General features: G+C 31.9%; 2 protein-coding genes across 5 annotated transcripts in view; both read right to left on the bottom strand.

Moving 5' to 3' along the window:
• Window positions 1–186: 186 nt before the first annotated feature.
• On the bottom strand, window positions 187–3,722 carry LOC126974016 (28S ribosomal protein S15, mitochondrial). The gene is made up of 5 exons (XM_050821385.1): window positions 3,397–3,722; window positions 3,095–3,228; window positions 2,943–3,016; window positions 1,529–1,650; window positions 187–525 (listed from the first exon to the last, which is right to left on the bottom strand). Exons 1-5 carry the CDS (start codon window positions 3,582–3,584, stop codon window positions 228–230), a joined length of 816 nt encoding a protein of 271 aa, XP_050677342.1. The 5' UTR covers window positions 3,585–3,722; the 3' UTR covers window positions 187–227.
• A 1,707-nt stretch (window positions 3,723–5,429) lies between these two features.
• Window positions 5,430–14,302, bottom strand: part of LOC126974012 (vacuole membrane protein 1) — a 35,503-nt gene continuing 26,630 nt past the window's right edge. For all 4 annotated transcript variants that reach the window (XM_050821378.1, XM_050821376.1, XM_050821379.1 and 1 more), the window contains 3 exons: window positions 12,989–13,213; window positions 12,133–12,425; window positions 5,430–10,838 (listed from right to left, as the gene is read on the bottom strand). In XM_050821378.1, the coding sequence (XP_050677335.1) occupies window positions 12,167–12,425; window positions 12,989–13,213 (484 nt within the window). In that variant the 3' untranslated portion in view covers window positions 5,430–10,838; window positions 12,133–12,166. The remainder of the gene's footprint in view (window positions 10,839–12,132; window positions 12,426–12,988; window positions 13,214–14,302) is intronic.

The raw sequence follows: 14,302 nt of genomic DNA, 5'->3' as shown, positions 1-14,302 counted from the left end.
AATAGTATACGGACGTTTAACTGTGTTAGGTTGCCTTTTATGGGTTATGACCCTTGCGTGATTCATAAAAAGGATCCGAAATTGAAAAAAAAGAATCTTAACTTTAAATTTGTAATGTTCTACATCAGAAAGTACTGACAGTTTTACTGTTGTTAAATAAAGGAAAAATTAAATAAAATTACTTAGTAATAAATCTAACAAATTTTATTATGTAACTAGAAAATAGTTTAAATCAACTTTTTCTTCTTTTTCTTCAACTCTTGTTTTTGTTCGTTCCTTATTTTCCAGTCGTCCAGTTGCTTCTCAACTTTACTTATATCCTGTTCTGTAACTGTTATAGACAACTTAAGCTCTATCTGTTCATTTCGTATAAACTTAAGTGCTTTAAGTTTATTTTCCAAGAAAGGGCCTTGTTGGCTTTCAAGTAGATTTCTGTAGTCGGCCAGTTTGTTGTTACGAATTTCATCACAATGCATTTCGGTTAATTTGCGTAACGACTCCTTGCGTGTTAGTTTATGAGGATCCCTGTAGAAGTAATTAGATAATTCTATTATATAGGTCATTATGTTTTTTTTAATTTAAAGGGGGCAAACAGGCAAGAGGCTCAGATGAGTAGTGTGATAAGTGGTGAGGTGACCGCCCATGGACATCTGCAACACCATGGGATCAAGAAATGGATTGCCAGCCTAAGTTGAGAGAATGCTTTAACCTTGAAAAAGCCTAAGTCGTGCTGATTTAGTAAAACCTCATTTCATCCGTTTTTATGCTACATGTGGCAAAGTTAAACAGTTTTATTACTAAGTATTAAAACTTTGAAAAAGCTCAAAAATATATTTTGTGTACTGGGCAATTTTACAATTATTTTGTGTGATGTTTTACATTTATTTTACTTAATTTGAAAAATAAACTTGATCTATCTGCCAGTGAAATGTTTCCAACAATTTGGAAATTAACCAGAACAAACAATTGGACAAACTTATTATTGTTGGAATTCTGGTATTGGTAAAATGTTATTCATATGGTGTTATTTTAAGGTAACAAAGAGATACTTCAATATACATATAAAAAAAATTGGAGTGTCTGTTTGTAATATTGAAATAACCGTTTTTTACTACATGTATATGATTATATATACGGTACATACACCAAAATAACATTTTTTACAATTTTTGTCTGTCTGTCTCTCTGTTTGTTCCGGCTAATCTCTGAAATGGCTGGATCGATTTTGACGGGACTTATTGGCAGGTAGCTGATGTAATAAGGAGTAACTTAGGCTATGTTAATTTAAGAAAAATAAAGTAATGTTGCAATGTCAAAGAAACAGTCTAACTCTAAAAATAATTTATATGGCAAAACAATGTTTGCCGGGTCAGTTAGTATTATTTAAGATTTCTAGAGACCTGCATGTACCACAATATTTGCTAATATCTTATATTCAAACAATTTTTACTTTCATCCAATGATCAAACTACCATTATTCACCAGCCCAATTAAATATTTAACTTAGTTAAAGTTCAAAAAGACATACTCAGGATGAGCTTTATATTCAATGTTTAGTTTCTCCAGCAGCCACTCAAATTTCTTGTAGTCATATTGTCTTAAAAACTTTAATAACTTCTTTCTTTTGTCAATTAGCTCTTGAACGCAAACCTGCAAATGTATATTACTTGTAAAGAAAAGAAAAAATATATCAACGGTTTGACTAGTCATATTTTCTTTAATTAATGTGACAGTAAAAAGCTTTAGAAAACTTTTAGTTAAACCAATGTTTCAAGACCTATCCAGATCTAACTCAGTAAAAACAGTTACAATTACATGGGTCTTAATCTTTTAAAAAGTTTTATTTAAGTTTGACAAGTCATTTAGTTTTAGACTAACCATATTCCTACGGTGAAATATGATCCAAAACTAAAATTAACACAATAATAAATATAGCTGAAATTATTCTGCCGACCTAGTGCCACTATAAAGCTATATATATAACAATATATGTATCTGCTTAACAAAGACATAAAGTAATAAAGTGAGTCAATTTATTAATCATATTATGTTATGCAAAACACACACAGAAGTGTGAGATTTGGCATAGCAAAAACCATGAAGATGTACTTAAATACCTACATATGTAAATTTATAAATCAATTAATTTATGTAATATACATTCTTGTTAAAGTCAAACACAATTGAGATTCTCAGAAGACATAGTTCAATACCTACTATAGATAAAGAGCTAATTTTCCTCTGCTATTGATGAATATAAAAATCACAGTAACATCTGTCAGTATCACAAAAAAATTATGAACCACAATTCTCGACCCACAATTTTATTATAATCACTAGTTGCTGCCAGGGTTGTCTTCCGATTCAACACTATAAAGCAGCAAAAATACTATGCCTGCCTAATATGTAGCTCATATGTTGGCTCAATTACTTGATAATATTCATGTAAAATTTAAATTGAATCTATTCAGTAGTTTTAGCAGTTTGTCCGGATATACCAACATACCAAGAAACACATAAAAATTTCTTGCTACTTCTTTGGCTTCAGTACTACATGAAGATACAGCAAGTATTCTTTACAAAAATATTATGTTTGATTTTTGAAGTTCTTCTTTTGGCGCAATGGAGAAAAATGATGAGAGTGAATTTTTACGATGTGATTACACCAACACCTGAATTCTACATCGTGAAGTTCTAGGTGGCATGAAAATTGATAACTATGTTCAAGTTGTATATTCTAGTATTTTTATTAAATCAATTTAATATACAACGGTGATAGTATTTACTAATAATTTATTAGTATATCTATATATATTGAATATTAGTGATAAAACTGTTTTGAGTGCATTTATATATTTGAGGTTAATTGTCGGTATGTATAGATATTTATTAAAAATTTAATATTTATTTAAATTATAAGACTTAAGTGATATAATACATACCTTTGTTTTAATATTACGTGGAAACTGTTCCATAGTATCCTGCAGACACCTTATGTGACCAGTTAACTTTGCAACTAAACAGATAAAAACATTATTAGTTAGTATTCTAATTCAATATAAATATTTGAAGAATATAGGAAATTCGAGCATACTTTTCGTTTCAGGTGTGTCGTCATCATATTTGTGTTTCCTTACTCTGTCCATTAGTTCTTTTTTTACTAAAGCATTGTATTCTTTCTTACCCAAATGTGCTACAGAGAAAAGTTGTTTCACTGTTTCTGGTGCACTGAAAGTAATTAATATTATTTAATTAGTAATTTACAGAAACATTTTATTCAAAACTTAGATACTGTATATTTTACAGACAAATTGCAATCAAACATATTATTTTTAAAAGTTTTTTGATGTTTCTGGATTTCTTTAAGGTATTTATAAATAAAAATAGTAGACATACTCTTTAAGATGTTCACTTAATGCGTAGTCTTCAGGAATGGAAGATTGAGAAATATTTGGTAAATTTTCCAAATCACCAGACTTCTGCGGTTTGTATGCAGGCACATACTCTGGCTTAACCCATTTAACATTTACCAACTGTTTTACTCCTCGTGTTTGAAAGCAGACAGTTGTTAATCCTCGTAACATGATTTCTGCGTAAGCCCTGAAATATTTCTATCTAAATTCTATTTTTGTTAATTTCATTTGCAATTTGTATGAAAGAAAATAGAAATAAGATATAAATACAGATTACTTGAATCTTCCAGTTTGCATTAACAAGGAGCACAGGGTCAAGGATGTCACTTTGTCAGGTACACCACAAAAGTCACTGTCAGTTACTTTTACTCAAAGAACAGTGATGATGAAAATAATAGGTATACAAAGAGGTAGGAAGTTAATAAATAAAGAAGCCCTATAATTTGTATGCAGAGTAGAGGCAAGGAGAATCATCTATGTATTTGAAAAAGTGTATTATTAAATTAGGGTGGCGCCACTGTAGCATCAGAATTTTCAAATCATTTACAATTTTATGCAAAAAACAGAGATCTATTGAGTTTCTACAATTGCATAGTAATATCATATCACTGATATGGTTTTATAAAGTTGAGATCGTTGGTATTATTAATTTCTTTTAATATATTGTCCGTGCTAAGTGTCGTTAGATTTTTTTTGTACTTTTACTTTTGTACTGTTGCATATTCCTTGAGGTTTCAATATTATTTATTTCACTTTACATCTTGAGGTCATCTGCATAAAGTTGGAATTGACAAAACTTAAAACATTTGTATATCATTAATGAAAATACCGAACAACGTGGGGCCAAGATTGGAACCCTGCGGAACACCAGATGTCGCAATAAAAGTATTTGACTGGTACCCTCCAATAACAACATTCATCTCACGGTTTTTCTTAAAATGAGCCCATCCATTGTATAAGATTCCCACAAATACCGTACGCTCTAAGTTTTGCTAACAAAATTCGGTGATCAACGACATCAAATGCTTTTGCTAAATCTGTGTAAACACAGTCTATATGATTTGAACTATCTAGGGCAACTGATAAATCATCGACAAACAATGCTAAATTGGATATAATAGACCTCTTTTTAAAAAAGGCATGCTAGTTCTGTATCGTTATTGATCTTAAGTGCCATGATAATAGATTCAAATACTTTTTAAAATACTGATAATATACAGATGGGTCAGCCTAGCAAAACTCTAAGAAAAAAGCGACTGTATAAAACGTGCAGTCATTGATAGATTTACAGATGACGGCTATAATCTTGTAACAACAGATATAGCCGAAATCCACTACGTTTTAAGCAACTGTTCGCTTTGATACTTCGTCGTCTTAATAATCTAAATAATAATACAAACTTATGTTTTCAAATCACTGTACGTTTCATACTTAACTAAATTTCAACTTTTGCTATTTTATTACGAAGCATAATCCTATTTGATGGCAGTGGTGCGATAGAAAGACGAAATGCGCCAATCAACTTCAATTCAAATCCATATTATGTAGCCATTTTTCATCTCGTTTTCATACAGAATTCACATAAATCTGCCGATACATTTTGACGTGAAAGAACAAACATGGATACTACCAATAGTTTTGTAATATTTAAGATTAAATGAATGGATTGTAGGGGAAAAGGAAGAGTCCTATTGTAACGAGACACACTTCATGAAATCGTGATGTTTATTTTTACTTATGAATAAGCTATTGCACCTTGAGAGATTATGCTATTATTTCCGAAACTGATGTATAGTATCTAAATTATTAAAGTCCAGAATTAAATCACTGCCACTACATTTTCGTATTAGCGGAACGCGACAATATTTGAAAATTAACCAATTTTTTTGCAAAACGGTGCTATTATTTGCATCAACGCTAATTTTTAAGTTGTTTAGGGTTTTAATTTATGTTTCTACAAAATATTTTTTGTAAATTTATTTAAATATTGTTTGGGATAAATAAAATACTCCACGATTTTCAGATAATTACTCATTTATTGCCTTATATCTAAGCTGCCATAAACTTATGTGATTTTGTACTAAACCACTCCTACACAAAACTCATAAATCTATCAATATATTAGGTATCTTAAAATATTGTGCTGATAAAGTATTATAATACGAATCAACGAAAACAAACAAAAAATAACAATCCAAAATATCATTCAATTTTAACGAATTCATGTTAACTATGAATCTCGACGATATTTACGAGTGCTTTGAAATACGATGCAAGTGAGATGGCGCACAAATATTGCAATATGCGAGTTAATGTGCATTATAATTCAAAACAGCTGTTAATATTGAGTCTTTGTATATAATAATATCAATTTTTTTTAAATTATATTAAATAAAACAAATATAATATTTTTTAACAATAGGAAACAATTTCAAAAGTAAATGTTACTGACAGCTTGTTAACGTTACTTTTCTTAACTACATACTGTCAATCATAATAATATACATAATTTTGAGAGTATCGAATAAGCCATATACGATAGAGGTAAGGAGAGCTGTCTCATAAGAACAGTGTCTAACTGTCTAGCGCGTATCAGTAAATAACAGTTCCAAATCCGTCTAAAGTGGCGCTTGAGTAGTAAGTGTGTATGACGTGAAATTTGATATTTGGGGTTACTAGTAAGCTAATAACTGATTATATTTGTCGAATTCATTTTAAAGAAGATCACATAACTTGATTGAAATTGCGTTTAAAATTATAATGTAGTATAATAATATTTAAATAAACTGTATTAGGCAACCGTTTTATAGTTTACCCATTGCTACTATAGCGCCAACATAATTTCACGGACACTTATAAATTCACAGAGAAGGTTATGCTTACCTCTACCATCAACATAAAAAGCGATAAAATATTGTGTCATATCCGACGCATTACTCATTTTATTGCTATATAAGCTCCGGATTTTCTCTTAAAACTATTAAAACATTTATGGACATTTCAAATGCGCTTTATTATAAATTTGAAAGCTAATATACTGGGGCGATATTTCATTTTGTTTAATTAATTTTAAGTAAACACATTTTTTAACTTAAGAACGTTACCGTGTTTGAAAACTATTAAAATTATTATTTTTTTCTTTCGACCAGATCATTTCGGTTGAATTTGTTATTTAATTTGATAGATAACTATTACTGATTCTAATCACTTAAATAATACAATTTAATAGCGTTGCATTGTAGACCAACTACTTACCACTTTATCATTAAAATTAAATACATTTTCAACCTAACTATGTAATATTTCGTGGAATGTAAATATCATACACGATAATTTTAATAATTATGTAGACTGAACACTTTCATACCCTTCTCTTACTTATATTAGGTACATCTTAGTAGCCGTATTATAACGGGGTAAAACGACGATGTATTTGATTTAAAATACGACTCTGTCTATGCAACTGATTAAGATATAGTAATACTGAATATACTCGAAATTTTATCAAATTAACGAGTAGCTCAGTACTGGGATTCTATTTTCTCATTTAACTCAAGTCACATATTAAATTAATGGATATAATATGTTGTGACACGAAATTCCAAACAGCTCTCATTAAAAACGGACTATATCTCAATACTTAAGGCTAAATCAAACGCTGTGCTATTCTGGTTTTTACATATAAGTACCTTATTACATTACTTTGTAGTATGATCAGTTTTTAAGAAATCATTACATTTTACTTAATATATCTTAGTATAAATACAGTATTGGTTACTTCCTTATACACCTTACTACTTACTAAATCCTGTTTACCGAAAGTTGCTTCTCAACTCAGATATTGCTGTCTTTTACCGATATACCACAATACTAAGCGATTTAGTAATGAATGTCTTTGATAATGAAGCGAGACGTTCCATAAATTTTATCAACTCTCAGTAAACCACTATATTATGTAGTAAATAAATTAACCGTTAAGAATAATTGAATCCTACATTAATGGTAACATCATAATATAAGTATTCACTAGATTCTTTAGTCACCAACGTTTTGAATGTATTTTAAGTTTTAAACATATTATGCGCATTGGTTCTTTAGCACAGGAATTATGCCTTTTCTTAACATATATACGTACATATTTACTTTATACGAAAGTATAATCTAAAAATACCTTAACACACATTAACGAATAAAGTCTCTGTGGCTGTATAAAACATATTATATTAAATGAAAATAGAGGATATGGGGATGAGCAAAATATATGTTGAAAATGTCCGGCATGTTTTTGTGCTCACAATACAAAAAAAGTCCTAGTATCCTCTAGTACTTCAATGCGAGGTATCGATGATATTAATGTAATTTCTGTAAGCGTTACTGAAATAACCAGTTCTCATTTGAAATTTTGATACAATTTGAAATGCTTGCAATTAGAACAAATTATTATGCTGACCAAGACTGTCTTTCATTTCATATGATTTGGAGCGATTTGAAGGCAGTTTTCAAATGGTATAACTTGTCGAAGAATATTTTTGGTAATTCTTTTCCACTCATTTAATATTTAGCTTGTTAGAACTTTTAAATGTTAAATATTTTTAAAAATTCATGAGTTTATGTTTCAATAATAGCTCAAAAAATTAACTCTTTAATCGATTGGTACTGATTTTTTATATAAGGGGGGGCAATACTGTTCGGGTCGCAAAATGTACTTAAAAAGGAATCAAAAGATTTCCCATCACTTTTTACTATTGTATGTATAGGATATACTATTAGTTATACATCACATAGTTTTTAATGTGCAATTTAATATAACAATAATTAATCATTGGTTTGCCAACCTTCAAGCTTCATCTTAGTTATGTTTGAAGCTCTAAAAACACACCTAATAATAATAAAATAAAAAACTAATAACGACAAAATCCCTCACAGCGACCACAGCAGAAATATACAAAACTATAAACTCTTCGAAAAGATAATTCTTTTTTTTTTATTGAAGATGTCATTCAGTATTCGAAACATGAACGTAGGATGACTGCACAAAAGTACATCGAATTGGATAGTGTTCGGAAAAGTCAGCCTGGCCGAATATTATACAAAGAAAAAAAGACTTATTGAATAGGAATTTTAAAAAAGAGCTCTGAAGACACCTGGTGGTGAACATTAAACAACTACGGTTTTACAATTACTCAGTTCTATAATTAACTAGTCCTAGTTGATTATTTTAGTTTGTATCTGTGGTCGGTTTTGTTAAGAGACCATAGACAAAGAGAGATATTACATAACATAGATCTTACAGAATATTGTACAGCCAATATTTTTTCAGTATTGTTGATTGTGTATTTGATTTTTTCCGTGCCTTCAAGTAATAACAGTTAATTGCTGTCTCATAATGTAGCCGAATACGTCAAACTCTCTCTAGTGAAATCATTTCCCTGTACATTATTTTAGGGTGCAGAGGAGGTTTATAAAGATTTTACAATTGATGAGTATTTACTTATGTATTTTGTTTTTTTTTTCTTCTAAGACACATCATAGTTAAAATCCAATAGTTAGTTAGGTATTTATCTCTCAGGTGTTTTACACTCAGTACATTGTGATATACTTACCCCACTATTTATAACTGATAAAACGCATTATACTAGTCATTAAGTTATTCACACTAAAGAATGTCCTCTTATGACAATTTATGGATGTGACATGTTACGGTTTTTTTTTTTCACTGAATCGATTGTATTCCGTATATGCGACCTAGTATTTTAGCCAGAATTTTGTTTATTAAAATTTCGCAAACTATGAAGAGTGCTTGAATTATCGACGAAATAAATGTTTCAAATATTATAAGGTGGAAAACAAAATAAAATTGTTAGGTAATCACATTAAAGAAATTGTTCTAGCCAATTCCCCATTCTAGAATGAGCCAAAATTTTCTAGAAAAAAAATAATGAGACAATCGACCAATCCTCTTTGTCTATGGAGGAAATTATGTCGTAAAGGCAAGATAATAATAGTCGCGCGATAGCTGCTACTTCTCACTTCAAAAATACCAATAATATTACTACATATTATTATTATATAGTATTTCACCCATACAAAGTTTCATGTAAAACACTTGGACACAACTCTTGTAAAAAACATTCGTTCTATGCCTTTTAATATATAATTCACACACGCTTTTAATTATAATCCATAACATTCTAAGACAATTTATACGTGTAGATAGAGCCTCTTGCTGTTAGGCAACGCATGAAAACAGGCCAGGTTTATTACTTTAATGTGCGTGCACGACAAGCAACGTCTTACGTACGTGCAATACGTATGTCACTTTGATTTAGTGTGTGTGCGTTGCTGAAAATAGAGGTTAACAGTTCAACGCTATTTATTTCGAAGTGTTCCCAGCTGTCACAGTCTATCTAGGCGTATAAATTAACTAAGACAATATTATTATAAATGTGAAAGTCACTCACTTTGCGTGACTGTAATTATTCAAAACTAGTTTTCAAATGAAAATTAACGAAATTATGAACATCTATTGTAATGAGATAAACAATTTATCCCGACACTTTTGAAGATGGCAGGTTCTCATGTTCAGCAGTGATAAACAAATCTAATTATTGAAAAATATAATTTGATTGGTATAGAAGGCATATCTATTGAATGTGTGACAACAGATTCTGATTTACATGTTCAATTGATCATTTAATTTCATGTGGATGATGTCTTGGTTTGTACAAAATACAATCCTCAAAACCGTTAAACAGATAGAGCACACAAAAAAATTGAAATATTTTTATTGGTCTTTTGGTAAAGTCATAAAACAATAACGATTTTTTCACAGGACGACGAAATAATAAGTATTTTACAAATAACATTGATCAAAACGTTGTTTAACTTCAGTTTGTTTATCACACTGCACGACAGATTATTCGAATAAATCACTTTTATGCTAAAAGCCATCCGTACCTGCGGCACTACATATTAATGTAAGTGTATGTTTCTGTAACTGTATTATGAAAAAGTATGAAAAGGTTCCAAAAGCAGTGAGCAGCGAGTGCTTGACATTGTTATAATAATAAAATGATACTTTTTAATATAAATTTCACACACCATGGGTTTTGTCTATCGAAAAATCCTAATAATGCAACTAAAAATCCCCCAAAAAGGTCCCCATAGTACCGACTATTTAATTATCTATCTATCTTTAAAATGGATTATAGTGATTTTCATACTCAAGGAAAATCACATAGAATTGATTGTTTTTGTTATTATAAATATCTTTATAGTTAGCTACGGCATACTATCTCCTGATTAGTTTACAATCTATGGTATGTTGTGGCCATAGAGTAACGTGCCGGAACCACAAATGTTTGTAATACATAATACACACGTACTACCGAAGCCGATGCTGATGTTTTTCTAATCGCCGTCGCACTGAAAAAGGCATAATAATATTTTAGAACTATATTCAAATTAAAAATTCAAACATTTTTATCCAAAATTACATTCAAAATCACTTATTGAACGCCAAAAACAACCACCCATGCAAAATAGACTGCCTCAGACCTGAGAAAAACGGGCACAAGAAACACAGCGGGCTTTTTTCTATAAATATATGGATTACAATGTAATATCGTAAAATAAACATTTATAATGAAAGAGCCTGAGGGTGTCCGCTTCATTCCCAGTGTGTATTCCCGGTATCAAGAAAATCGTTTATGTTATAATAACCTTTCCCACACAAACGTTTTTAGAATTATTTTAAATTTCGTAACACATATGTTTTGTACATTTTTTTGGGATTATATAGAAAAAGCACATACATCGCCAAATAAAAGACTTTCTAACTCGACTTAACCGAGTAGTAGGCATAACAAGTTTATGTTTGTTCCTCATGTTAAAATTATGATTGTCACAGTTTCTAGCAGATTTCTCAATATGCTCATGAACATATAGAACATTATCAAGAATATATTGAGAATTATAATAATAATATTGTAAGTTTAGCAAATGAAATGTTATCGCTATAGTGAAGGGTTTGTGTAATTCTATTATTTTCTATTTTTCTACTGTGGCTTATGTGCTAGATACAGCACAATTTAGCAAATGTCACATTAAAGTAGACTAACTAGAGTATGTGTTTTTATATTTTAGCGGTAATAAACGGTGATAAGATTAAAAAAAGGTTTTAACTATGAAGAGAGCATAAACTTTTAAGGCAAACTTGACAGGTAATAAAATAATGCGATCTTTGAGAGTCGATCACTGAAGTACAATGAGGCGACGAAATTTAGTATAATTAAGAATTATAAAGTTTTCATTCGAATATAAAAGAGTAACGATAGCAGTAGATGTGTCAATTCGCATACACTATAATAAATAAATAGAATACAATAAGAATTGGCTTATTTTATTAAGTAATTATCTAATTACTCATTAGGCAGTAAGGTTCCCGAATGGCGACCACGTACCGGAAGACCCACAAGATGGACCTACGATCTGGTCAAGATCGCCGGAATATGTTGAATGAGGGCAGCGCAGGACCGGACAGGAGTTCTTTAGGGGAGGCCTTTGTTCAGCAATGGACATCTTCCAGCTGATATGATCAAGCATTTGTTTTAGGTTAATGCGAAAAATGGCACATCATTGTAATAGCGCGCTCGTCCCTCACAAAGCACCCTTCACCAGCTCAGTTTTGTGAAGCCCCACAAAAAGCAGACAATCATACCGAGAGAGACATCATCGCCCGACGTCTTCGGATCCTAATCCTTCTTCTTCCCCTTCTTCTTGCCAGCCCGTTTGCTGTAATTCTGCGCGAGTGCATTCACAATCGAGACTACGAAGTACAAAACCATCGCCAGCACAAACTTCTCTAGAATACTCGACAGCACCGAGCCTTGATTGTCACCTGGCTCCGAGTTTTTGTGCAGCCTCGCCTTCTGGTTGCGGAGGAACTCCAATAGTGGAGCTTCTAGCTTCGGTCCGATGTATGGTACTTTCTCTACCCATGACAGGACTTGTCTGAAACAGAGTTGAGTGAAACTGTATTAATTTTTTTAAGGGAATAAGAATTTAGTGTATACCACCACTGATCCAGATTTACACTGCACATACAGGTAGTAATAATGTGTGAGTAATAATTTTCAACTATATCAATATTGTTACTATTATTTTAAGGTACCCGTGTCAAAACATCCTGGCAACGCCGAGGGCAAAATAAATTTGTTTTAATTTTTGTCCATCTGTCTTTCTTTGTTTCAGCTTATCTCCGAAACATCAGGACGGATTTTGTCGGAAATCCCACTGGGAAGTAGCTTATGTTACAAGAACTATCTCATATTAAAATTGATTTTAGATAATAAAGTCCGCCCAATAATTTAAGACCCATCGAAGCAGTGAACGAAATTTGGTTCAAGGTCAAATTTCAACACTTTCCCAGTCTCTCTATTGTCCACACACAAAAATGGCGAACAAACTACAGCCAAGTATCTGTCTTTCTTTGGTTGTCTTTAGCCGTCGTTCGTTTTATGTGGACCCTGGCCTAAGAAATACTTCACAGTAACAAAATAAATGAATCGACTCACCCAACCAATGTCTCGTTGAAAGCGATGATAACAAACATCTTCTGTATGTGCATCTTGATGACGGCCTTGCCCAGGAGTGTGGCGCCGAAGAACGTCCAGAACGGCACCAGGAAGTGGCCGCAAGTGAGGCCGGCCAGGTCGAATAATGGGTTGGGTATGGACGCACACGCCAATATGCCCGCGAAACCAACACGTTGGACTAGGTTTTGTACCATTGCCTTAGCCCTGAAATGTTTCGATCACCCATTAAAAATAATAAGGGGCGATTTTTTTTTATGGAATAGGAGGACAAACGAGCCCACAACGCCGCCCACATTCTCTTGCAACACCAGAGGAATCACAAGAGCGTTGCCGGCCTTTGAGGCAGGTGTACGCGCTTTTTTTGAAGGTACCGTCCCGGAAACACCGCACAAGGAAGCTCATTCCACAGCTTTGTAGTACGAGGGAGAAAGCTTCTTGAAAACCGCACTGTGGAGGACCGCATACATTTATTACGTAAGGTGTTTTAGGGGGAAGATGACCCCCTTTTTCCATATGGGATTCGCAGATTCTTATCTGTCAAAAACATTTTAATATATACAGGGTATATCAGAAAGAATGGATAATCCTTGAACAAATTTGGAGGAATTATGCAGCCGTGTTCAAGAGGCCGTTTCAAAAATAAATGTATGCACGTTATCTGAGTAGTCTTTATAAGAAGATTTCGAGCGTGTATTATAGTCGGTGGCAGACATTTTTTTTTTAATAATAAATTTCGTTTATTTCAAAGTTTACATATACATTTTTAGTGGTTGAGACTTCTCAGTAAGTTGTCTTAGGACACTTGTATTGGGAATATCTCGCAACTTCCTTAGCAGATACATTTTATTTAGTAAACAATATAGAAATAAACAGAAATGATTAAAAACCAAATTTTACAATTAATTGTGTGTGTGTGTGTGTGTGTGTGTGTGTGTGTGTGTGAGTGAGTGTGTGGATGTGGATTTGAATTGGACCTTTGATTGGGTCCATCTATACAATGCGTGTGTTTATCAAGTCAGTCCGATCAGAAGATTTTCCACTTCATCATAAGCACAAGTTAGCCATTTATTTAAAGCTTTTCTGCAAAGATGTAATGTCATAAGATATATATTTAGGACACGATTAATTTTATTATATAAGAACACTGATTGACAGCTAAACTGTCGTTCAGCAAAAGTAGTGCGAACAGTAATGGTATCTGCTACTTTATCATTTCTTCTACTGATCAATTTGGCGTGATCTAGCGGAAGTGACCTGTGGACGTCTGAAATGATGTTAAGAACATAAAGTTTC

The sequence above is a fragment of the Leptidea sinapis genome, chromosome 31 (assembly GCF_905404315.1).
Source record: "Leptidea sinapis chromosome 31, ilLepSina1.1, whole genome shotgun sequence".
NCBI lineage: Eukaryota > Metazoa > Arthropoda > Insecta > Lepidoptera > Pieridae > Leptidea > Leptidea sinapis.
The sequence above is the reverse complement of the archived record's forward strand: the minus strand, read 5'-3'. Positions and strand labels throughout refer to the sequence as shown.